The sequence below is a fragment of the Sciurus carolinensis genome, chromosome 10, assembly GCF_902686445.1.
Source record: "Sciurus carolinensis chromosome 10, mSciCar1.2, whole genome shotgun sequence".
Lineage (NCBI taxonomy): Eukaryota > Metazoa > Chordata > Mammalia > Rodentia > Sciuridae > Sciurus > Sciurus carolinensis.
This window is the reverse complement of record NC_062222.1, coordinates 19,144,430-19,167,841: the sequence shown is the minus strand read 5'-3', so window position 1 is coordinate 19,167,841 and position 23,412 is coordinate 19,144,430. Positions and strand designations below refer to the sequence as shown.

General features: G+C 39.5%; 1 protein-coding gene across 1 annotated transcript in view; it reads left to right on the top strand.

Annotated features, from left to right (window-relative positions):
* Inpp4b (inositol polyphosphate-4-phosphatase type II B) overlaps nucleotides 1-23,412 on the top strand; it is a 784,856-nt gene that overhangs the window by 418,378 nt on the left and 343,066 nt on the right. The window contains exons 8-9 of the mRNA XM_047566293.1: nucleotides 19,127-19,245; nucleotides 21,440-21,556. Of these exons, the coding sequence (XP_047422249.1) occupies nucleotides 19,127-19,245; nucleotides 21,440-21,556 (236 nt within the window). The remainder of the gene's footprint in view (nucleotides 1-19,126; nucleotides 19,246-21,439; nucleotides 21,557-23,412) is intronic.

Here is a 23,412-nt window from a genome sequence, read left to right as displayed (position 1 = left end):
TCATCCTTTCATCCATCTATTAGGTGTTAAATTTGGTAAGAGTTATTTCTTGTTGGTGGGATCTGAGGTATCCTTTTTTTTATTTGTACTTTCTTATACTGCTGTAGTTGAACATAATATGTAACATTTTAATAAAAGAGAATGTCACATTCTTAAAAGCAAACAGAAAATTAGAAAGTCATTGCTTAAAATTATAAAGGTAAATAATAAAGGCAAAGATAAAGTAGGAAATTTGAGACTTCATGGAATTATTATTCTAGAAAAGAAAGACTTGACAATACTTAAACAATAGGAATGAACATAAAAGGTATCAATCCAGAGAGAACCTAAAGTCTTCTTTTGTACATACCAGGATGGTCCCTGATTTCTTGTTTTTTTTAAAATTTATTTCTTGATGGTGGATACCCAATGGAAGCAAAGTGGCCTGTAACGAGGTACGATAAAAGATAGATTTCGTATATGTTTACGAGGTTTGGGGTTGATTGTGATGCATACGAGAACAAGAAAGCTATAGGGAAACCCCTAACAAGTATAAGTCTTTCATTTATTCAAACTGTATAGTGAGAAGCATAAAATATTTAGAAATAAAATGATTCGAGCACACGGTTCTTGGAACAAGATGAAGATTCCAAATTCAGAACATACCCAATAGATAGTTATTATGCCTAACTACAAATAGGTGTGTAAGTCAGCTTCCCATTGCTATAATAAAACACCTGAGAACATGAAATTATAAGGAGAAAAGTTTATTTTGGCTTATAGTTTTAGATGTTTCAGTCCATGATCATTTGGTCCTGTTGCTTTTGGGCCCATGATGAGATAGTACATCCTATCGTGGTGGAAGCTGTGGTGAAGGAAACTGCTTGCCTCATGGCAGCTAGAAAGGAAAAAAGAGATGGGAAATGGACCAGGGTCCCAATATCCTATTCAATGGCACAGTGACAACAACCTAATTTCTTTCCACAGACCCCATGTCTTAAAGGTTCCCCACCTGTCAGTAGCACCACAGGCTGGGGACCAAGTCTTTTAACACATGAACTTTTGGGGTCATTTAAGATCCAAACTGTAGTAGCAGGACAGCCATCTTGTCTCTCTAGAGGAGAAAATGCAGAGTGTTCTCCTTAAATAGGATCTTGATTCATCTACTTCCTTCTCCTTTGGGAACAGTAGTATACATGAAAAAAAAAATTAGTGCCTTATGGAGAAATAATTTTTTAGCATGATTATATAGATGAAATGCAATTCTTGTAGAAACTCTGTTTTCTCTATGCAAGTGGATAATTAAAACAGAAAAGTCTAGATGTGCAACCCAATGTGTGCCTGTGCTGGGCAGATGGTCAGTAGCATCCTGGAGTTCAGTGCTGATGGTTCAGTTTCCTCAAAATATCATGTCCTGGTATAATAACAAGATGTCCTTAGGTAGGCTACAGCAAACATCACAGTTACTGTCAATCAGGAGAGATTATGCCCTTTGGTTATTAAGGCTTTGTCCATAAAAATGCTGATTCTAAATACTTAGTTTGTCCCTTATTTTATGTATTAAATGACAGGCACCATGGAATTTTATAGAGAAAGCCACTGTATTTCTTGTTTTATTTTAACTTCTTTTTATTTCTTGGAAGTTCTGGGGATTGAACCCAGAGGTGCTCTACCACTGAGTTACATCCCCAGTCCTTTTTATTTTTTTTTCTTTTGAGATAGGATCTCACTAAGTTGCCAAGGTTGGCTTTGAACTTGTGGTCCTCAAGCTCAGCCTCCCAAGTTGCTGGGATTACAGGTGTGCACCACTATACCCAGCTAAAAAAAAAGAGTCACTATATTTCTAACAGTTCAGTTAGGAGAAAAAAAAATCATAAAATCATGTGAAATCAGTGTTCATTATGTGCAAATGTATGGAATTGTGCCCAAAATGACAAGCTGCCCTCTTAAAAGACCCATCTTTTACCACTTGTTAGGGTCTTTATTAGCCCACATGTCAGATTCATTTATACTTTATGAATGGGTCTAAATCAGGGATTGTTTTATGTATCTTAAAAAAAATCTTAGAAGGCCCAATTTACCAATTCTTTTCTGTATTCACACTTCTTCTCTCTTGCTGGTTTGTGTTCTATAAATGATCATAAAGTTTTGACTTTTTAAAAACTCCAGTGGGGGAAAGGAAGATTTTAGTACATCTTCCTTAGTATTTTCACCTTTTACAGGGTACGCTGAGTCAGCTGAAAGGGATACTAAGCCCAGAAATATATTTTTGTATTTAATCTAGTGATAAAAATATTCCTTCACCAATACAATGCAAGATGATCTTCAGAGCAAGAGAAACAATTGCATTAGACAAGACTTTGTACTTGCTTTATTTTGTTGCCTTATTACAAATGAATCATCATTTTATTGATTCTTACATTATACTGTGTTTCATGTAAAATATTGCATTCTGCTAAATCTGGTTTTCTGGAAATCTTCTAAAGTAGGGCGTGTGCAAGGTCCTGAGAGATCATGTGTTTAGTTCTTTACAAGCACATATGCCCTATCACAATTCTAGTAGAAGATAATATTTAATAATAATAAAAGTAGCCAACATTTATTGTATGCTTACTTGTCTGCCATATGGCGTTCTAAATAATTTATGTAGATTAATTCCTTTAATTCCCACAGTTTCATTTTTGAGTCGTGCTTTATTAACATCCTTGTTTTACAGGTAAGAAAAATCAGGCATCAATAGGTAATGAGCCCAGGAATCTTGAATCTTGAACATGTTCTCATATACTGTCTCTATCTGACAGATGAAGAATCTTAGACTCCCAGAGATCAACTTCCCAAAGATCTATGGAAGAGGAGTGACAGGGCAGGATCCGAGAGTTCTAACTCCTGCGTTTAACCAACAGACCGACATACCCACATCCATATTGATTGCTGCTTTCTAGGAATTTCCAGGAAATGGCGGGGACCAAAAAACATAATAATGCATGCAGATTTCCATAAGGGAGAAACAAAGACTTAAACCAATAATTGTGGAAGTGCTGAGCAAGTAGTGATTAAAAATAACTATGGCATTAGAGACAGTGTCTCTGAGGAAATGGCATTTGGTCCAGGTCTTAAAGGATGAACAAAATCTCAGTTCGTTTAGAAGCCCTCATGAGCAAATTCAGGCAAAAGGAGTAGAAAACTACCTGAAGTATAAAATCATAGAGCTCATTTTCCAAGGTGATGCATTTAATGCTCATTTACACTTTTCTTTTGCTGCTTATAATGCACTCTAAAATAAAGTTCTAGGAGTCCTCTTGCAGTATTTTACAATTGTTGCATGAATATTTGGACCTTGTTTTAAAATTCTAAGTGAACAGTTTTAAACATTGCTTTATGCTAGTTAATTATATCTGGGTATGGTGAAAAAATGGGTCTTACTACCACTGGGCTTGTGCTGGATGAAACTCAGAGAAAGCTCAGGCCTTTCTGAGTGGGACAGTGTGGACTAAAGGTTGCTGTGCCCCAGACAGTTTCCTGCTTATGAGGAATCTGCATGTGCAACAACCTTTGTAGTGAGTCTTTGAATTGCCTCAATTTTGTCAACAGCAGGCAACTAGCAATACAATTGAGGAGATATATTTTAGAACTGTCATTTACCAAAAGCAAAACAGCCATAAGAACAAAATAAGGACAGTGAAGAGAAATGAATTTGCATTTTAGGCTGCAGTAGAATCCAAGAGAGAAGGCTATTTAGCTCTCCTAGTGAGTGTCATGGGTGTTCAGGTAACTTGCTAGCATTCAAATGCTACTAACTAGCCATGTGGCCTTAGAAAAATTAACCAATGTCTCAGAATTTCTGTAACATGGGAAGGATATGGTCATTCACCTTAGAAGTTTCTCATGAGGATTAAATAAGTTAATGTATACAAAGCACATATATGACATATACTAAATGCTTAATTGCTATTATGATAATATTGCCTTAGGTGAATCACCTTATCACACTCATAGGTACTTTTTGAGTCGAGAGTCTTGGCTCTGCGCTTTTTGTGCATAATGATTGCTGTAACTTACTGAACACCTGAGTGCCAGGAATTATGGGTTGTACACTTGCACCCTGAGCCTAGAGTGTGCCCTCAGGTGCTCCTCACTACTCATGTTTCACAGATAACTTCAGCCCTGGCACAATGGCCTAGATCTAGGGTAGGGAGGGATCTAAATTTTAACTCCAAAGGCCATGTTCTTTGCATTATTATTAAAAAAAATACAAGAATGAGATTGGGAAGAGCAATTAAAGGTTATCTAAGACCTGCATAATTGTTTCTGTACTGCTGAAATAATTAGAGATTTAATTGAAAGAAGAGAAAATGATCCAATTAGAGCATTTTAGCAGGTCTGTCATGTGCTAGTGGTTTCTGGAGACCCAGCATTTAATGGGTTCTGCAGCTGGATCGTAGCCCTTCCTCATTGACACTGGTCTAAATTCTAGTTTGGCACTCTGCAGATATTGAGATGCATGACATCAGTCAACAAATGAGAAACACTTGGGAAGTCAAACTTCTCACTTCTCTTACTGTGACTTTTTCACTTAACTGAGTTGCAATGCCGTAATATATATGTGTGTGTGTGTGTGTGTGTGTGTGTATGTGTGTGTGTGTGTGTGTGTGTATGTATGTATTCTTCTTGTGGCATTTCTTTCTGAGTTATATATCGTAGGATGTTTAATTAAGGGATGTCTTTGACCATGTTTAACTCTGCAGGCTTAAATTGATTGTTCCACATGGGTTAAACAAGTTATTTGTGACTTTTTTTCTTCTTCTTAAATGTTCCCTTTCTGTCTTTTTTATTTGTGTCTTTCATTCATGATCGACACATCACATCTAGTTTCTTTCTCTTTACCTAATGACTTTACCTAATGACTTTTATGTGATTTACCTAATGACTTTCTTCCCTCTGTTGTCTAATTGCTGAGAGTGCTGGTCACTGGAATGGTCTACTTCTGCAGCATCTGTTGCTGCTTATGAGAAATTGGGGCTGCGGTCATTGGGTGCTTTTGCTTTGTGTAAAATTGAAAGCCACTGAGGCTGTGAATGGAGCAGGATACCTGATGCTGTTGTCTATGTGGTTAAAAGATGTCAGTCCACCTTCTTGTCTAGCAAATAGTTGCACATGTATCCTGGGCCACTGGGGAACCATGCTGTGGGCAAGAGAAGAGACCTAGCAGAACACAAGGCAACAGTTTTAAGAAGTCCCTTTGCATTTCCATGGAACTCAACAGTTTTCCCCACATGCTTCTTATTGGAGCTTTCAATCTTTTATAGCTATAAAAGGTGATAGTATTCCCATTTTCCACTGGAAGAAACTAAACCTCAGAGAGGTTAAGCTGCTTCCCTGGTAGGGAGAAGCCCAAAGCTTTTCCAGCATTCTTCCCTTTCCGTCCATCTCTCCACATTACCCAGGACAAAGAGATGGCTCTGGTAAGGTAGCAGAAGTCATTTTGAATAAAGTAGGTATTCCCAAGTCAAAACTTACTCAAATTCAGAACTTAGTTTTATCTCAGTGCAAATCTTCAACACCCTCTCACTCTAAGCAATTTCTAGGCCCATGACTTTAAAGTAATGTTCCTGGGACTTTACCAACCACTAGCTATCTCCACTTGCTTGTCTAGGAGGTATTTTAAACTTCAGATGATTAAAATTTGACTTCTCAGCCCCCATGCCTGTCCCTTCAAATGTTTTATACCCCACAATACCCATGTCTGCAAAATATACTTCCTGCTCTGTTTTTCAAGTTCCCACACCACATCTCCATCTCAATTCTTCTCGTTCTCTACCTTTGCATCAAATCCACAATCAAGTTCTGTATGTTCTGTGTTGAAAACATGGTGGTCATATTCTGAATTTGACTACCTACCACTCTCCAGAGCCACCATGGCCTTTCATTTCCAAGTTACACAGAGCTCTGGCCTGGGACAGCCTGGAGGGTCCTCAGGGGTCTGTTGGGGCTCCATTATCCTCTGACAGAACAGCAAGAGCACTTGTTCACAAATACAAATGTGATTGCTTCACTCCCCTAGTTAAAATCTTCTGTTGGCTCCATTCCTAGGAATATACTCACAACTCTTACTGCCTTGGACCTGGGGTTTAAGGAAGCAGGCCATTCTTACCTTGCTAATCTAACTCACTCTGCATTTACTGCTTTGGTTTTCTTTCCACTTTTTAAACAGGCCAAATATTTGTTGCTCCTCCTCATTTAGCTCCTTTGAATGATCTAGGTCACAGCTCAAATGATACCTCCTCAGAGAAGCTTCTTCTCCTAGTCTATCAGCATCCAACTCTCTTGAGTTTATCACCCTGCTTAGAATTCTCACCACAGGTTATTAATCTTCTTTTCTTAGCAGACTGAGAGAACTTGATTTTTCACTTTTTTAACAGCCTGGAATCCTACAGGACAAACTTTAAACTTTCCATAAATACCCATGGACTGAATGCATGCATGAATTCCATTGCTTCACTTTCACACATTTCTTTGTCAAAATCAATTGATATATTTTGTAATTATTGCTGACACATTGGTAAAAAAAAATTAAATCCCTAATGAATGCAATTATTTAATTATTGATATTTCTTTGTTCATAAATTCTGTAAGATATAGTCTTGTTGGCCTCAGGGTTCTTCTAGAAAGAACTGACAAAGAGACTCAGTTCCAGGCTGAATACAACAAGTTAGTTCTTTACACACAATCTGACAGTGAAGTACAGAATTACCTGTTGGATTTGATAAGTAAAATTCTTCACAGAGGAACTTTGGGGTCCCTGTCTTATAGAAGTCTCCAGAAGCACTGAATCCTTTTGCTGAGATGTATATACAAATAGAAGCAAGAATAATGGATAACTAGAATAATAGCAACAGGCCAGTCAGAAGACCCGAGCTGGCACTTCAGCCTATAGCACAAGGCAGTGTTTGAGGTCACAAGCCGGGTGCTGGCCTGAGAGCCTTCTGTCCCCATTCTGCCACTGGCTACCTGTGCATCCCTGAGGAATCCTCCTTTACTGTGCTGTTTTGCAGATTAAATGGGACAGTCCACCTAAAGCACTAAGAATGGTACTTGGTGTAGAAGTGATAGATTTGATATCATGGCTCTCATTAGTATTTTTGTTATCCCATTACTCTCTCCTACACTCTGATTCCTTACCTGCAAGTTCCACAGAATAGTTTCTGTTTCACAGAGTGTTTCAGCTAAATATTTCCAAGTGAGAAATACATTATTAATATGTTATTAAGAATTTCCTGAATCTTTTCCCCCACTTATTTAATTGGATCTTCATAAGCATCCAGTGAGAATAAATATAATCATCATCCCTGTTTTCAGATGAGGATTCTGAGACTTCATAAAAAACCCAAAGGCACAGAGTTAGAGCTGGGGTCCATGACCTTGGAAGTTTGGCTATTTACCATGCACAGGGAGCAAAAATTATCAAGGGAACTTGAACAGAAGGTGCCTCTTAGTCTTATGTAGTCCACCAGGAGTCCTGAAGGAGCCAAGAAGATTGTTCTTCTTTTTTTCTTCTTCCTGTATTTTTTAAATTCATTTGTTCTTTTTTAGATGTACGTGACAGTAGAGTGTATTTTGACAAATTATACAGACATGGTGTATGGCTTATTCTAATTAGGATCCTATTCTTGTAGTTGTACATGATGCAGAGTAACCCTGGTCGTGTATTCAAGTACAAGGCTAGGAAAGTTATGTCCCATTCATTCTATTGTCTTCCTTATTTTCATCTCCTCACACTTTCCTTCATTCTCCTTTGTCTGCTCCAGTGAACTTCTATCCCTCCACCGAATTGTGTGTTAGCCTCTGAACATCAGCGAGAATATTCGATCTTTGGCTTTTTGGGATTGGCTTATTTCACTTAGTGTGATAATCTCCAATTCCATCCATTTACCAGCAAATTCCATAATATCATTCTTTTTTATGGCTGAGTAATATTCCACTATGTATATATACCACATTGTCTTAATTCATTTATTTGTCAAAGGAACCTAGGTTGGTTCCCTAGCTTAGCTATTGTGATTGAACTGCTGTAAACATTGATGTGGTTGCATTACGGCAGCGTGCTGATTTTAAGTCTTTTGGGTGTATACTAAGAAGTGGGATAACTGGGTCAAATGGTAATGCATTCCAAGTTTTCTGAGAAATCACCACACTGCTTTCTAGAGTGGTTGCACCAATTTGCAGTTCCACCAGCAATGTATGCACATGCCTTTTTTCCCATATCCTCACCAATGTTTGTTACCTGTATTCTTGATAATTGCCATTCTGACTGGAGTGAGATGGAATCTCAGTGTAGTTTTCATTTGCTGCTTTCTAATTACTAGAGATGTTGAACATTTTTTCATATATTTGTTGTCCATTCATATTTCTTCTTCTGTGAAGTGCCTGTTCAGTTCCTTTGCCCTTTATTGATTGGGTTATTTGATTTTGGGGTGTTGAGTCGAATTCTTTGGTGGTGTGAAGGACTTCTTTGCTCTACAGCTTCTGCATATCTGGGCTCTAAAGGATCTGCATTCAGTTAGCTGCTCTGCCAAGCTCTAAGTTTGAACTGTTTGATCTCCTTGGAGATCTCAACATTCTGAGAAATATGCTTTGTTTCCTTAAAACTCTAGTTCTCTTGGAGCACTGTCTCACTTTAAAATTGTCTGATCTTCATGGTTTCCATGAACTATTGAAGTAGTGGGGTTTGCTCCAAATCATTTCTGCCCTCAAATTAGCTGTTATGGTTTGGATGTGAGTTGTCTCCTAGAAGCTCACATGTGAGACAATGCAGGAAGTTTCAGAGGAGGAATGATTGGGTTGTGAGAGTCTTAACCCAGTCAGTGAAGTAATCCCTAATGGGATTAATTGAAGTTGCAGGGTGTGGCTGGAGGAGATTGGAAATGGGGTCTGGTGTGGGGTATATATTTTGTATCTGGAAAGTGGAGTCTCTCTCTCTCTCTCTCTCTGCTTCCCCATGATGCAAACTGCTTCCCTCTGCCACATTCTTCTGCCATGATGTCCTGCCTCACCTTGAGCCCCAAGGAATGGAGCCGGCCTTCTATGGACTAAGATCTCTGAAATCGTGAGCCTTCAAATAAACCTTCCCTCCTCTATAATTGTGCTGGTCAGATCATAGTCACAGCCGTGAAATAGCTGACTAAACCAGTAGCCCTGTTGGCTTTCTCCAGGCTCTGGCTCCTCCTTCTTTTTCTTATTTCTAGATCACTAGCTCTACCTTATCTGTATGGTCTGTTTTGTTTCCTGTCAGTCAACATCTCATGACGGGAATGGCCACCCTCAGAGCCCTGTTGTTCAACACAAGTACTGAGATTTTCTTTTGTCTCTATATGACTGAAGACTAGGTAGAAATGGGGAGTCGACTTCCTCAAGCTCTTCAAAGCTTGCCCTTCCCCAATGAATGATTGCGATGGAGACAATAAAAACAAGATACTAATTATCCCCCTAGAACCATCTTTTTATCCCATTTCGCCCTCTCTCCTTGATTTCCTAAATATGTCTATTTGCCTGTCTTTGGTTTTGTGTTTTAATTTTACCTGTAAAGTATTGGGCATTAGAATGATAGCAATTTCATATAAACTTCATGCATACTAAGCCCAATGCTTAGTGGGAAAAATGCCCTGAAACAATTTTTTCACCTTTGAGTACTGTCCCATGTAATTAAACCTTAAACACAATATATACAATGCAGTTTTTTTAAAACATTTTTGTTTAAGAAAGCGTGCCTCAAAATTGCCTTGTTCGGGATTCAGTGAAGCCCAGACCCATGAGTTGGTGTATAATATGAGAAATCATCTGAATTGAGAGGCTGCCCTTTTCTGCAGCCTGCCTCAGCCGGGGGACCTCATATTCCCTCAGGAGACCATCAGCTCATCAAGGCGACCTCAGAGGTCCCTGTTGCCTTTATTCCTCAGTTTCACAGATGCCCCTAGGTGCCATCACATGTCCTCATCTGAAGTCCACCAACCTGAGCACATTGGCCTTACCCATCCACTTTTGCTGACTCAGACCCTGAATGTCCCTCCTGTACCCCTCTTTCCATCACCCACACTAGCCTCAACTTTTAGTCTGGAGGTAGAACAGGGAAGAGCCCTTCCCTTTAATCCCTTGGACTCCTAGATCCAATAACGGGCTGTGTGCTTGTCCCAAACAGGGATCCTTTGGCTTGGCATCTTGGCTCCTGCAGGAGAGTCAAGGGTTTAAGCAAGAGCATTCTCTGTTTCTTTCTTTCTTTTTTTTTTTTTTTTACTTCTCCGATTCTGGTAGTTACACTACAAATTTCCATTAACTGACTCACAATTTTTCTTTTAGTATTCAGTGGGACCTGCTTTCCTTCTTGGAATAACATTTTCCTCCTTTCTGAAGCAGCACATATGTTCTTGCTGAAAAGAACAGCAGAAAGCTGCAAGCGTTTGCTCTTTCCAACGTGGAAGCGTGAATTCAGAGCCAGCACTGGAGCCAAGTCTGTGTGCAACTTCAGACGATGTCAGGCCACTTTGGGGTTTACGGCCTGTAGCGTGGGATATCAAAATTGGAAGAGACACGGGCACGGAGTTGTTTCTAATTCAGTTGCTTTAGGATGGAATCGTAGCCACTGAGGTGATATTCAGGAAAACAAGACAAAATAAGATTGTCTAAGGATTGACATGAGAGAAGCTCAGGGAACAGGGGACAGACTCAAGAATGGAAGTCTTCTGGTACTGACAACAGTGATTTGAACAAAATTTGTTCTTTTCATATGCAAATAAGCTGTCTGCTGTACAGCTGGTGTCTTCTCTGCTCCCAGGCACCATCCAAGAGTGTTTCCCCTGAGCACCATTGTTCCAGCCAGAGGTCGCAATTTCTTTTCTTTCTCTCCAGATTCTACAGTGATACTTAGATTGAGAACTGGGACCGAGCATAAGTTTATTTGAACATCAATCATGTTCCCAAGTAAAGGAATGAATTTTATCTTCTCAGACCCCCCTGTTTTTTTTTTTTTTTGTTTGTTTGTTTTGTTTTGTTTTTTGTAGACTAACGTGTTTCTATTGAACACACAGAGACACATGTGAAATATGGTGAAATATTTTTATACTATTCTGTCATGGGAAAAAGTAAGGTTTTTTTCAGGTTCTGTTTCCCAACAATCTAGCTTTTTATATCAAGGAAATATGTTTAATCTATCAGTGAGTGGGTTGTCACAAAATTTAGGAGCCGTGGTACTCAATTCTCAGTGTGACCGCAATATCAAAGCAATATTTCTGTAACAGAATCTCTTAAGTTCCCTCTTGTAAATCATGGCCCATATTCCTCAAGAGCTCCATCTTCTGTTTCCCCCCTATGGTATTAGCCTCAGCTTCTCGTCAAGTTTTATTTGAATTCTATTATCTGAGTGTTGAGAGTCTTAAATTCTCCTGACAAAACCAAATCACTATTGTAAAGGCAGAGGACTAGAGTGGGCATATTGATGTTTTTGCAAAACTATGAACTCAGACTCCTAATTACTGCGTTGTTGGTAAAGTGAAAATAGTCTTCATCCTTGAGCTAAATGCCATCATCTGTGAACGTTGAATAAAAAAAATATGCATTTAGAGTTGATGAGGCAGCAAAAGGTACATTGTTGACCTGGATGGATAGGAGCTGACACAAGCCAAGGGGCTGAGCAAGTGCTGGCTGGACATAGTAAGGGCTCAGGATATTTTGCTCCTGTTTCCATCCCCACCTTCTCTGCACATTTCATGTGTTATTTTAAATGACAATAACCCTAAATTGTATATGATATTAGAATTCTTAGTTGCAATATAGGAGCAAAAATGTCTAGCATTATTTTAGTATGCCTAAGGTATTCTTGCATTAGAGTGACTTTGTTTACTCATTTTTTTCATTCATTCATTCATTTATTCATTCATTCATTCAGTGTGTGTTTTAATTCCTTGGATTGACTTCTCTTTTTTTAACCTTGAACATTAAATTGCTTTGTTTTCCCCTGATCTTCTAGAAACCTAGCATTAATAGTGTTGTTACAAGTTATAAGAGTGTTGCCTTCTTTGAATAAAAGGCCCAGGTTTTGAATTAGGGACATGATTTTTTTTCAAACTCAGTGCCAAAGAAGACAAAATAAACCCAAAACACAAACAAATAAAAAAAAATGGAAAAAAAATGTCAAATTTTCATTTTTTTTAAATGTTAACTTGTATGTTTAATTTTTCTGACAAGTATTACTTATATTGGTGGCTATGCATGGTTCGTAGGCTCTTTAGTATGTGGCAATTAAATTACAACAGTTAAGAGAAAAGTAACACAGTTTTGTTATGTTTGTATTAAGACTTTTGAATTGGCTAGCTAACTCAGGAGAAACTCTTTGGTATGCTCGATGAGTTCCTGATCCCTAGGTTACCAGGTCTTGTGTATAGGAGCAATAACTTCCATGATCTGTCTTTCAGAGTCATGACAGCAAGAAACATGTTAGGAAATTTGAGAGAGCAGACAAAAGAACAAAAAGGATTAATACTAAAAAAGAAAAATTACAGAAAGCAGTCTTGCCCAATTGAAAATGAGCTCAAAGGAACAGAGAGGGCAGGCAGAGAAGCTACACTCAATGAATTAAATACTTTTAAAGGTGATAGAGAATACAGAATGAACATGGAAGAATTAGTGACCACAAATTAGCTCAGCGTGATTTACAGCCACATTCTTCTGGGAAGTAACCTGAAGCAAATAATCGAAAGTGAACAGTGTGTCCCAACGACTTGGGTAATTCCCGCTGTGTGTTAATGTGAGACAGGGACATGGTGCATGATACCCTCTCACTGGGCACATTTGAATTGCCCTGGAATGCAGTTCACTGGGAACTAGGCCCTACTGTCTTCTAAATCTACCCAGGGGATCTGAACTGTAGAGATCCAAGGCTTCAGAAAATTGCTGTCTTAAAATTCCTCAGGGGAAAGAAGAATAAAAAACAGTCAGTGGAAAACGAAAAGAGAAAAACATATTACACCAGCAAAGTAATTAGAGAAGAGGGGCTATTAGATTCTTAAGTATTCCATATATCTTTTCATGTATGATGCAAATTGATTTAATCTAAATGTAATCACTGGTATAGAAGGGTAACTGTGAAACCATATCATGGAGTCCAATAATTTATTAGACTGGAAACATAACCTAAATTGGCTTATCAGTTGATTAGTAGAACCTAATGTTCTGTAGTACAAGGAGAAAGAATATATATGTAACATTTTGAAGAAGCTCAAGCAAACAGTAAGAATTTGAGAGGTGAATTGAAAAAAAAAAAAACTATTGTGGTCTATGAAAATCTGTCCTGCATTTTCAGGGAAGTGACTGATTTTCTTAGCAAATGTGGCAAGATAAGAATGGTTATTAAGGGAGGCCGGAAGCCAAATGGTTATTTCTCTAAAGCTCTGGGAGTGCGGGGGGTACATTTCTATTCTAGAATGTTCTCTGGTCTTTTTTGTCCTTCATGGGCAGGGGTTACTTTCTTCCATTTTCCCTATGAAGAGTCTGTAGAAGGGACAAGGAGTGCTCTCTCTCTTCAGAGACAAAATCTCCTCAAAGTGTAGCTTCTCCCTGGCTATAAAGGATTCTTCCCGTAATACGATTTTTAATTGCAAGATTAAGAAGCTTCATTAGCATCTCGTGTCTTCTTTTCTGATGAAGGGAACCTGCAGAATAATGAGCAAGTCCATCGCCCTGGCATATCTCAGTGGTTGAGAGAACATCCTTCCACCCCATTCTACCCAACATCCTCTCCTGCGAGCCCCCAGTGTCTCCCCAACTCAGAGGCTGAGTTGACCATTTCCTTTTTGCATTATCTGCCTGGAGATGGGAAATAAGGCTTTTCCTGTGGGCTTCTCATCTGGAAGTGCCCAGTCAGAAGTGAAATTAAAAAGCATTAAGAGTGCTCATCTGCTTTTACAGGTGTGAGGCATTAATATACCTGTCTTTTCATATTAACACACAATCCAATAAAGGGTTTCAAAATGTTTATTTAAGCATATGGAAATAAGTAAGTACAAAAAGAGTCACAGATGTATATTAACAAGCTTTTATTGGAAAAGAGTATATTTACATAAACTCCAGGAGTAAATGAATTATCTTGAGCATTTAATTAGCATTTTGTATAAAAATGTGAGATAGATAAAACCATTTTATGTTAATGAATGTTCTCTTTTACTTTCCTGGTACTGGAGATTGAACTCAGGGGCACTCAACCACTGAGCCACATCCCCAGCCCCTCTTTATATTTTATTTAGAGACAGGGTTTCACTGAGTTGCTTAGTGCCTAACTTTTGCTGTGGCTGGCTTTGAACTTGCCATCCTCCTGTCTCAGCCTCCTGAGCTGCTGGGATTACAGGTTTGTACCACACTGCACCCAGTGAATATTCTTATTAATGTCAATAATAATAAAAATGTGAAAGGCTTCTTATATGATTAGCAACCTATACATATAATCTTATGTAGTCTTTATAACAAATGTATACAGTCTGTTCTTCCACCATTTTGTGGAGAAGAAAATAGAGGCCCCATTTTATAGATAAGAAAATAGAGGCTCAAAGAGATTGAGTAATTTGACCTAGTCACATAGCTTCTTACATGTGATTCATATCAAATACAGTTTTATCTTATGTAAAAAAAAAATTATCCTCCATATTGCTGTACTGTGTGGTGGCTCTTCTAAGCCTAAATTGCCTTCAGCTAATTTTGAGTATAGAATTGTAGAGATCCGGAAATTCTTAACAAATGGCCCACCTCCCACACATGCACAAACACACTCCTCCCTATCTACTTTGTTCTGGAAGGAAAGAAGATAAACTTAGCTCCATGTCTCTAACTCTGGATGACTAGAACAGAGATGAATGTCAGCAAAGCAAGAAAAATGACCCAACTTCACAGAAGAAAAAATCCTTAGGGTCCAGGTTCGTTGCTTGGGGCTGACCATGAACTCCGGCTGCTCAGGGCTCCGGCCACCTTTCCTTCTGATAGCCTGGATTCAGAACTCCCTGACATGGGAAGTGCTGCTGAATTCAGGAGCTCCCAAAGGTGCAGCTGGCTCCACTTCACACTGTTGTTGCTTGGACAGAGCTTTCTGATGTGAGTCAGGAGACATTTTTAGGCTACTAGCCAAAGTTGGCTAGAGAGATGGAAAGCCTCTATCAAATCCATAGACTTGACATGATTTAGAAATGATTGCCAAGTGGGGTGAAACCCAGTACTTTATTTAAAACACTTGCAACCCAGTGTTTTGAAGTAGGTGGGTTCTTTGACCCAACAAGAACCTCAAAGATTTCACCTTTTAGATTCTGGACCCTCAAATATGAGAAGAATTGCTAGAAGATAAGACAATCTGTTATCTTCCTAGGGCAGTTCGCAGCTGCAAGCATCTAGACCAGAGGTTGGCAACTTCTGGCCCTCAGGCCAAATTTAGCAAAGGAACATTTTATGTGACTCTTCTTAGTGTTGGCCCAACAGTGACTGGGATTTCAAACTTGGGACAGATTCTAAAATGAGGCCCCAGTGGGCCTTCATTCATCACAGAGAGGTTCCCTGGGGGATAGGCCTTCTGATGGCTCAGTACTTAGCTGTCCCCTGAGAAGGGAGGCTTCATTTATTTTTACCATTACGCTTCCACTGAGGATTCACTTCCAGCTGAGAGCCGCCTGGCTCCTGGACAAATCTGAGCTAGACAGGCAGTTCACTCACCGTGATGGGTAAAGGAAAGTGAACCCCTCACATTGCTAGTTACGATGATGGTGGGATTAATAGGCACCATAGTTGCTCATAGCTTTTATTTCTTTTCAAGGAAAATTTCAAATTATAACTTAAAAAAGTCATTACTTCTGCATTATTATTTTCCCCCCTTTTCAGTAAAAAATAGTCAGTCGGCTGGGCATGGTGGCGAGTGCCTGTAAGTCCAGTGGCTCGGGAGGCTGAGGCAGACAGGTCCTGAGTTCAAAGCCAGCCTCAGCAAGGTATCAAGGCCCTAAGCAACTCAGCAAGACCCTGCCCCAAATACAAAAAAGGGCTGGGGATGTGGCTCAGTGGTTAAGTGGTTAGCATTTGTTGCTACTTGATTCAAATAGTTAGATTTCTTAAATAAACAAAACAGAAGCAAAGTCAAAATGTTGGCATTCTTTTAGTCTTCTAAGTTGAAGAAAGACACTTATGTAGGGTTCTCTTGGATAAAATTTTCTTTGGGTAATGGATGTGGTAAGTGTGGCTGGAAGATTGATACAACATTTTTTTGATTTTTGAATCTTTTTTTTTTTTTTCAAGATCCTCTAGATTGGCTACTAAATAATTCCCATGAAAATTAGATTTTATACTTTCCAATGAGTAATATCTCCTTGAAGCAATCCACTCATTCAACATTTATCACCCCTCTAGGGGTACAGTTTCGGTGTGTTGAGATCCATGATGTTTAGGGTTTCACTTTACGAAATGTCATGATTCATGTAGTGACTTAGCATTTATAAAGAAATATTGGATGTGGTAACTGCTTTTAAGGAACTGAGTAAGATGAACCCAATAAAAACCATTTTACACTCTAACAACACACCAAATATCAGTCTCTCTTAGAACAATGATATTAGTGAACATTATTTGTGCATAGAAAAGTCTGTTTGTAACAGGCGTAATTTCTTCCTTGCCTCCACCCTGAGAGGTAAGAAGACAGAGGAATTAAGTGCCTGAGGGTTTGTGACTTAGCCCCCAGAACTAGGAAGCCGGAACCTAGGGCAGTATCTCAGAAGTTTTGTCTGATCTCAGTGTCTTGCATGACATTTTGCCACCTAAGCCCTAAGGAACTGTCAGTGCTTTGGGCTGTTAGGACGAAAAGAGATAAGTGCAATCCAAAAGATAGCTGTTGTTTTCTGTGCCTGTTTTTAGGTACAAAATATAACGAAAGATGACATACCACTATTGTTTTTCTCCTGCTTGGTACTGGGAGATCCGCAGACCAGGCACAGAACATTTCAGTTCAGTAGAGATTTTCTCTGTCCTTGTGGGGAGTGAGGCTGAGAGTTTCTCTGATGAAATGCAGAACAGCTGCTCACTTCTGGGAAATAACCACAGCCCACAATCGAGCCTGATAAGAACTCAAAACGAATTGACTTATTTTGAGCAAAGGTATCATGAGCTCACAAGATAGAGGTAAAACTACCACCAGAAAGTGGGTGACATGCATGTGTTGAAAGCGCAGTGGCCCCAGCTTTAAATACCAAAGACAGATATATGCAAATGCTCACTGGGAACAGAAAACCAAGAGCAATAAAATTAAACACCTTCATCAGGCAAGTAAAAGAAATGATCAAAATAACCACCAAAGAACAGTATAATCTAAATCTAGCTTTTTCTTTCCTTCCCTTGACATGCTGATGTTATTGAAACCTTGTATCAGTCACTTATAGAACTGTAGATCTCTTGGGTTGAGCAATTAAAGGACCATGACAATAGGTCTTCCAAAGAGAGGTTCCACTGTGCAGGAGAGCAAACGTGTAAGGCCAGGAAAGAAGTAGAGATAGTGGGGTTTGATGTAAGCAAGCTGCTAGGGGATTCTAGTCATGTAGATGTGAGCACTTCATGTTTCTGAGCTCTAGTTCTTAATATGCAAAACTGCAATACTAATTCGAAGCACCAGTTTGAGGAACAAAGAGATAATGAGCAGAGTGCTTTAAAAAATAGGGTTAAATAAACTCTGGCTATTAATATTTCCACATGAGCTTTCCTAAAGCTCTCCTGTATGGCTAGAGGCATGTGGTTTCAATAAAGAAAACACATGACAAAATGCCAGATAGGAATAAAAGGATCCCAAAGTCTGGCAAGAAGAAGTTAAGAAGTTAAATAATTTTTCCAGCATTGCTGAGCTACTAGAACTGTACTAAAACATGGCCTGTTTCATTTCAGAATGCCTGCTTTTTCCCATCTCATTATGCTCCTAGAAATGAGATTATCTGTAAGCAATTGAAAGGTGATAATTACATCTATAATTTCCTTTGCTTTCAAGTTTCAAATCTCAGCTACATTACCTTTGTCCCCGTGGATAAAGGCCTGCCAACTGCAGCAGTGCTGTGACGAACTTGAATACTTCCATCCTCCCCTACCTTCAGACTTTGGTCAGACCCAGGGCCACCAGGCTGAGCCTAACTTGAGCCAACTCTGGTGAGGGCACTTCGCATTACATTTAGCAACACACTTTACATCATACCTAGTGTGGAATGAAGTCACTATTTCAAAACCAGCGGGGAGGATGTAGTAAGGAGAAGGGATATAGGACTTGCTCTAAAGGCATATTCTTCTGGATGTTTTCTTCCCCAGACAGTGGGAGGGATATGTGAGAGGGAGAAAATATTCAAGTAAATATGGTATGGTGGTAAGAGGCTGTAATATGAGCCTGGCGTCTCAAGGGAAAGTTCTTAGCATGCACGTGTGGCCCCTGGGCAAGAATTACCCCATCTTTATCCTGGTTGCTCTCTCCCAGGCTTGGCTTGGAATTCCAGACAGAGGGCTTTTTTAACCCCTCCTCTGCTCCCTCCTCTGCCTGAGTGCCTCTGCTGCCGCTGCCTCTGCTGCTGGCAGCAATCACTCTTCCTGTTTTGGTTGGTTTGGTGCCTCTGACTATAGGAGGGAAGTCCTAGAGAATAGGCAGGAAAGGACCAAGAGTGCATTCTAACACCTGAACTATCCACCCACTGCCAGTAAGGGACATCCTAGTTTTCCTGGAGATGGCCCCAATCAACTTACTTCATCAAGGAGTATGAATTAAAGCCCAGGGTTTCATGACTAATTAAAGTCACCCAAGTCCCTGAGCAGGATGTGCAGAGTCACACATTAAAGCTGGGATCCTCCGAGCAGTCAAGACTTGCATGAGTTGCAAATGTGGTCAGTGGAAATGAACTCTCAATTCAGCTCCGCAGCACGTGACTTCCTACTTCTGTAAGGTACTTCCAAGAGACTTCCTCTGTAAAACCAGCCCGAGTCCCAGGAGGTTTCCTTTAGCGCCTAGCTAAGTTTACTTTCAACCAGGACAGAAGTTTTCCCTGAGATACGGTGTTAGTTTCCTTTTTTCTTCTTTTTTCTTTTCTTTTTTTGTTTTTCTCTCCTCTGCCGTTGCCAGCATGCAAGGATCTCGTGGCTCCTGTCCGTGATCGGAAACTGAACACAGTGGTGCAGATCTCTGTAATCCACCCCGCGGAGCAGAGTCTGATAAGATACTCCAGCACTGAAATTGTGGAGGTGAGCATGCTGTGCGCCTGCCTGCATTTCTCTCTCTCCCTCTCTCTCTCTCTCTCCTCTTTCTCTCTCCCTCCCCACCTCCCCCTCTCACCCTGCCCCCTACCTCCTTTTAAGCAAAAGGCTGAAATGAGTTAGTTCATGGTCTGTAACCATGCTGTTACTGACCTCTGTCATTAAGGAACACATACCTGAGGTTACTAAGCCTGCACTGGTAACTCACCAGAATAAACACCATGGGAAAACTGAACCTCTTTCAATGAAAGATCTTATTTTTCTTCCATAGATAGGAAAGGTTCTCCTTTGAATCCCCAAATAGAGATTAGAATGGAGAGAGGGGGAAATAAGAGAGAGATTTTAAATGGAAGAGAATGAACATTTATTTTAGGGAAGGAAGAGTTATAAAGTACCCATAGAAGTTCTAAATATGTTAAGTGTTTTTGCTCTTTTATTTTTTTCCCCCTATATTCTTCAGTCCGATTGTGGAAACTTTACATTCTTTGCTGTGTGTGTGTTTTTCAAAGTCCGATGTTTTTCCAAGAAAGGTAGGTGATTGATTTGCGAAACTGTAATGTTTCCAGGCTGAAGGTGTAAATATTACTCATCTGATGAGAGATTTCCTATTTACATTTATTGTTACTAATATGGCCTTCAGAATGTGTCAAGAGGAAACTCGTTATTGTGCTGGATCGGATTCAAAAGAGGAAGTGTTTCCCTTTTGATTATTTTGTTCAGATCGCTTATTTCAGGACCTTAGCAAGAGAGGTACTTAGGTACCCATCTGGGGCTGGGGAAAGCAGACTCTAAACTCCTTCACATTTGCTTGTTTTTCTTAGACTTGTGAGCTGCATCTGTTTGGAAGGAGGAATTTCTCTGTAAGAACTTAAGCAGCCTGCCCCAGACCTGGCTGGCTCAGTGCCGCCCGCCCGTCTGCTTTGATGCAGTTGGCGGAATAAATGATTCAGACCAGTCACTTCTATAATGGGAATGACCCAGATACGCATGCAGTTCTGAGTCTGCCCTTTGAAAATCTTAGGATCCCGTGCCAGAGTAATGTATAGTTAGTGCTGCACTTGAATGAACAGAAATAATCTTATTCATATAAAGACAGCTTGGCTAAACTTGTAAAATTGTTTACATCCATTTTTTTTTCAATCATTATTCTAAATTAATAATTTTCTAAATATTACCAAAAATTTAAATGAGTTTATTTATGAAGTTCTCTCCTCCCTATTTTTTTTTCACCATGGTAAAACACACATATCATAAAATGTACCACTTTAAACATAAAAGGATTTACGTTTGCAAAGTTCAGAATTTTATATTTGAACACATGTTGCTATTTGGGCTGTTTTATTCACTTAAGTGTTTGACACCATACCAGGCAAAAAGTATTTGTTGAGTAAAAGAATGAATAAGTAAACGAATGAATTGAGTGGGCTTTCAGAAATTTCTGTAGAAAATTGCTTTGTAGACCCTGAGCAAACATTCCTATAATATTCAGATATGTATATGTATGTGCATATATACATAATTTATGTTGGATGTTAGCTCCCTTGGGGGGGGGGAAATATCCTGTGTACTGCTTCCTGAGCCAGTTATTACATAGTCCCAAATTTGTCATATTTAAAGTTTCTTTCATTAAGTTTTTAAGTTGGTCTGGGGAGGAAAAAAAAAAAAAAAGAAAAAGAAAAAGGTCACAGCTGATCATCCAAAAACAAGTAAAACAAGAGCTTGGCGTTGGCTATCAGTTGAATCATAGTAAGGGAAAAAAATGGACAGCAGAAGATTACCACATGGCTCTTGTTGAGAAAATAACTTTGCTTTTGTTTCATCGGTCACTATCTTAGATTATTCACATAAATTATAGGTTATAGCTATTAAATATATTTTAAATGGACTGACTGCTGGCACATTCTGCACATAATGAAAAAAAGCTGTTTTTCAAGACTCATTGTTAGCAGCTCTGTCAGTAATACAAGTCTGTCTACCATCAACAGCTGTATCGGTACTTGGGGGCCCTGGGTCTCCTTGTTGCCCTGGAGCAACATTTGGCAATTCAGATCTGTCTTCTAATAGAACTGTTTCCTAGAAAAAGAGCCTCAGACACACTTTCTGCATTCTCATGTGTCACCGCATGCTGCCGACCGCAGTTGCTGCCTTACTGAATACAACTTGTCTGCTTGTGCTGTTTCAGGGGACAAGAGACCCACTGTTTCTGACTGGTGTCACATTCCCATCCGAGTATCCCATCTATGAGGAGACCAAAATAAAACTAACCGTCTATGATGTCAAGGACAAGTCTCATGACACTGTAAGTACTTGCGCTTCTTTCTTTAGTAAAAGGATGAGTTAGTAATACTTTTCCAAACTATTGGACTTTAGATGCAATTGGCATTTCTCAAAGAGGGTGTTTGTACTGCGTTCATGCTTGTCTTATGTTTATAGTTTGCTGGGTGTTTTGCAAATTTGCTTGGTTTATTGCTAAACTGGCAATTGACTTCAGAGCAGAAGCTTTCAGAACAGATTTTTTTCTCTCTTTTTTAGGAAAACTGACTTGATCTCTTGGTTTATATTTTTGTTGTCGATGTTGTTTTGGCTAAATGGGCAATAATGTGGGCAGAAAGCAAAGAGAAAAGATTAAATAATCTCTCAAAACTTTCAAGATATTGTAATCTAAAAGCAGGGGATTGACAATATACCCTACTTTTACTCTTTATTATTCTTTTAAATACTGTAGATAAACTCCCTCTATTTTTTCCAACTTCATTATTGTCAGCAAAGCCAACAGAGAAAGTATTGGGAAGCACTAGGCAGAAGATTTAATTGGCCTCTTTACATCAAGGCTGTGCAAAGTCCCAATGGTCTTTTGTCCCAGATACTTCTTCAATCTTCCACCTGGTTTGAATTTCCTTCCAACTGAATCGTCTCTCCTGGTTAGACAACTAGGTACGAAGGCACTATCCCTAGGGGCTACCCTTAAAACTTCTAGACAGGAAAGAATGCTACTGGGGAGATATTGAAAAGAAGGAAACAGTACTTTCCTTTAAATCTCTCCTCTGAGTATGAACTTTGGTGTTGTCAGGACAGGGGAACTATGGGAACCATCATGGTCAATAGTGAAGCTTGAGACAAGCAAGGTTTTGATGGCAGGTGGGCTGGTGGGTTCCAGGAGGGTTCTATTTGAAGCTAAGGGATGCTGCTGAACCTGTAGAACACAGTGCCTCATTCAGGGAAAATTTGCTTTAAAACTGCCCATACTTAGACATTTCTACTTGTCTCATGATGACTTTTACTCTTCTTTCCATTCTTCACTGGTAGGTATATAACACAGGTAGAAGGAACTTGCATTCTGCACAACGCTGGGGATACTTAGTAATCTTTATTGAAGGGATTTCAACTCATTTTAGCCTCAGAGACGATGACTTCTTCAAAATGGTAGAACAGATTTCCATTTCAGTATGCCACGTGGACATGGAGTAGAAACAGACATGATGGTCTGGTGGAGTTTTTAAGAGGGTGGGTTTTGCAGTGACACTGTGTGGTTTTATGTCACTTACTAGCTCTGTGACTCTGGGAGAGTTCATTTCCAGTGCCTCTGCTTCCTCTTTTATAATATTCACCTTGTGGGACAATTACACAGGTAAAATAAGTTCACATGCACAAGCTGCATAGGATACTGCCGCTGCCGCTGCTGTTGGTATTGCTGTTGGGCTGCTGGCGGACAGTCCCTCCTGAATAGTAAAAATCAAACAAGGGCCCATCCACCAAAGTCTGTTCCTGTGTTTACTAAGTTGGTCTCAAGTGGTCCACACTTATTGTTTCTGACATCTTTGAAAAAAGAGGCAAGAATTTGGGTCAAAACCACAATTGAAAAAATATTTGCTTGGGAGCTTTGTCTTTTCTTCTCGATTTTTGAAATAAGTGTGGAAAAGTGGTCGACTGTAATTGGTACTCTGGACAAAATGTGACAGAATTTGCACAAAGCCCCCATGCATGTCCAGTTTTGAAACCTCCGATCAGAGAAGAGAGAAAGGGAGAGAAAGGAAAAATCATGATGTTGGGGAGGAGGGAGATCTGGATCCTCAGAACAGGTGATAAAATGTGCGGAGGAGGAATATGCAGGAAATGGCCAAGAGGAAAGGGAAAGCAAGCAGAAACGACAGGGTT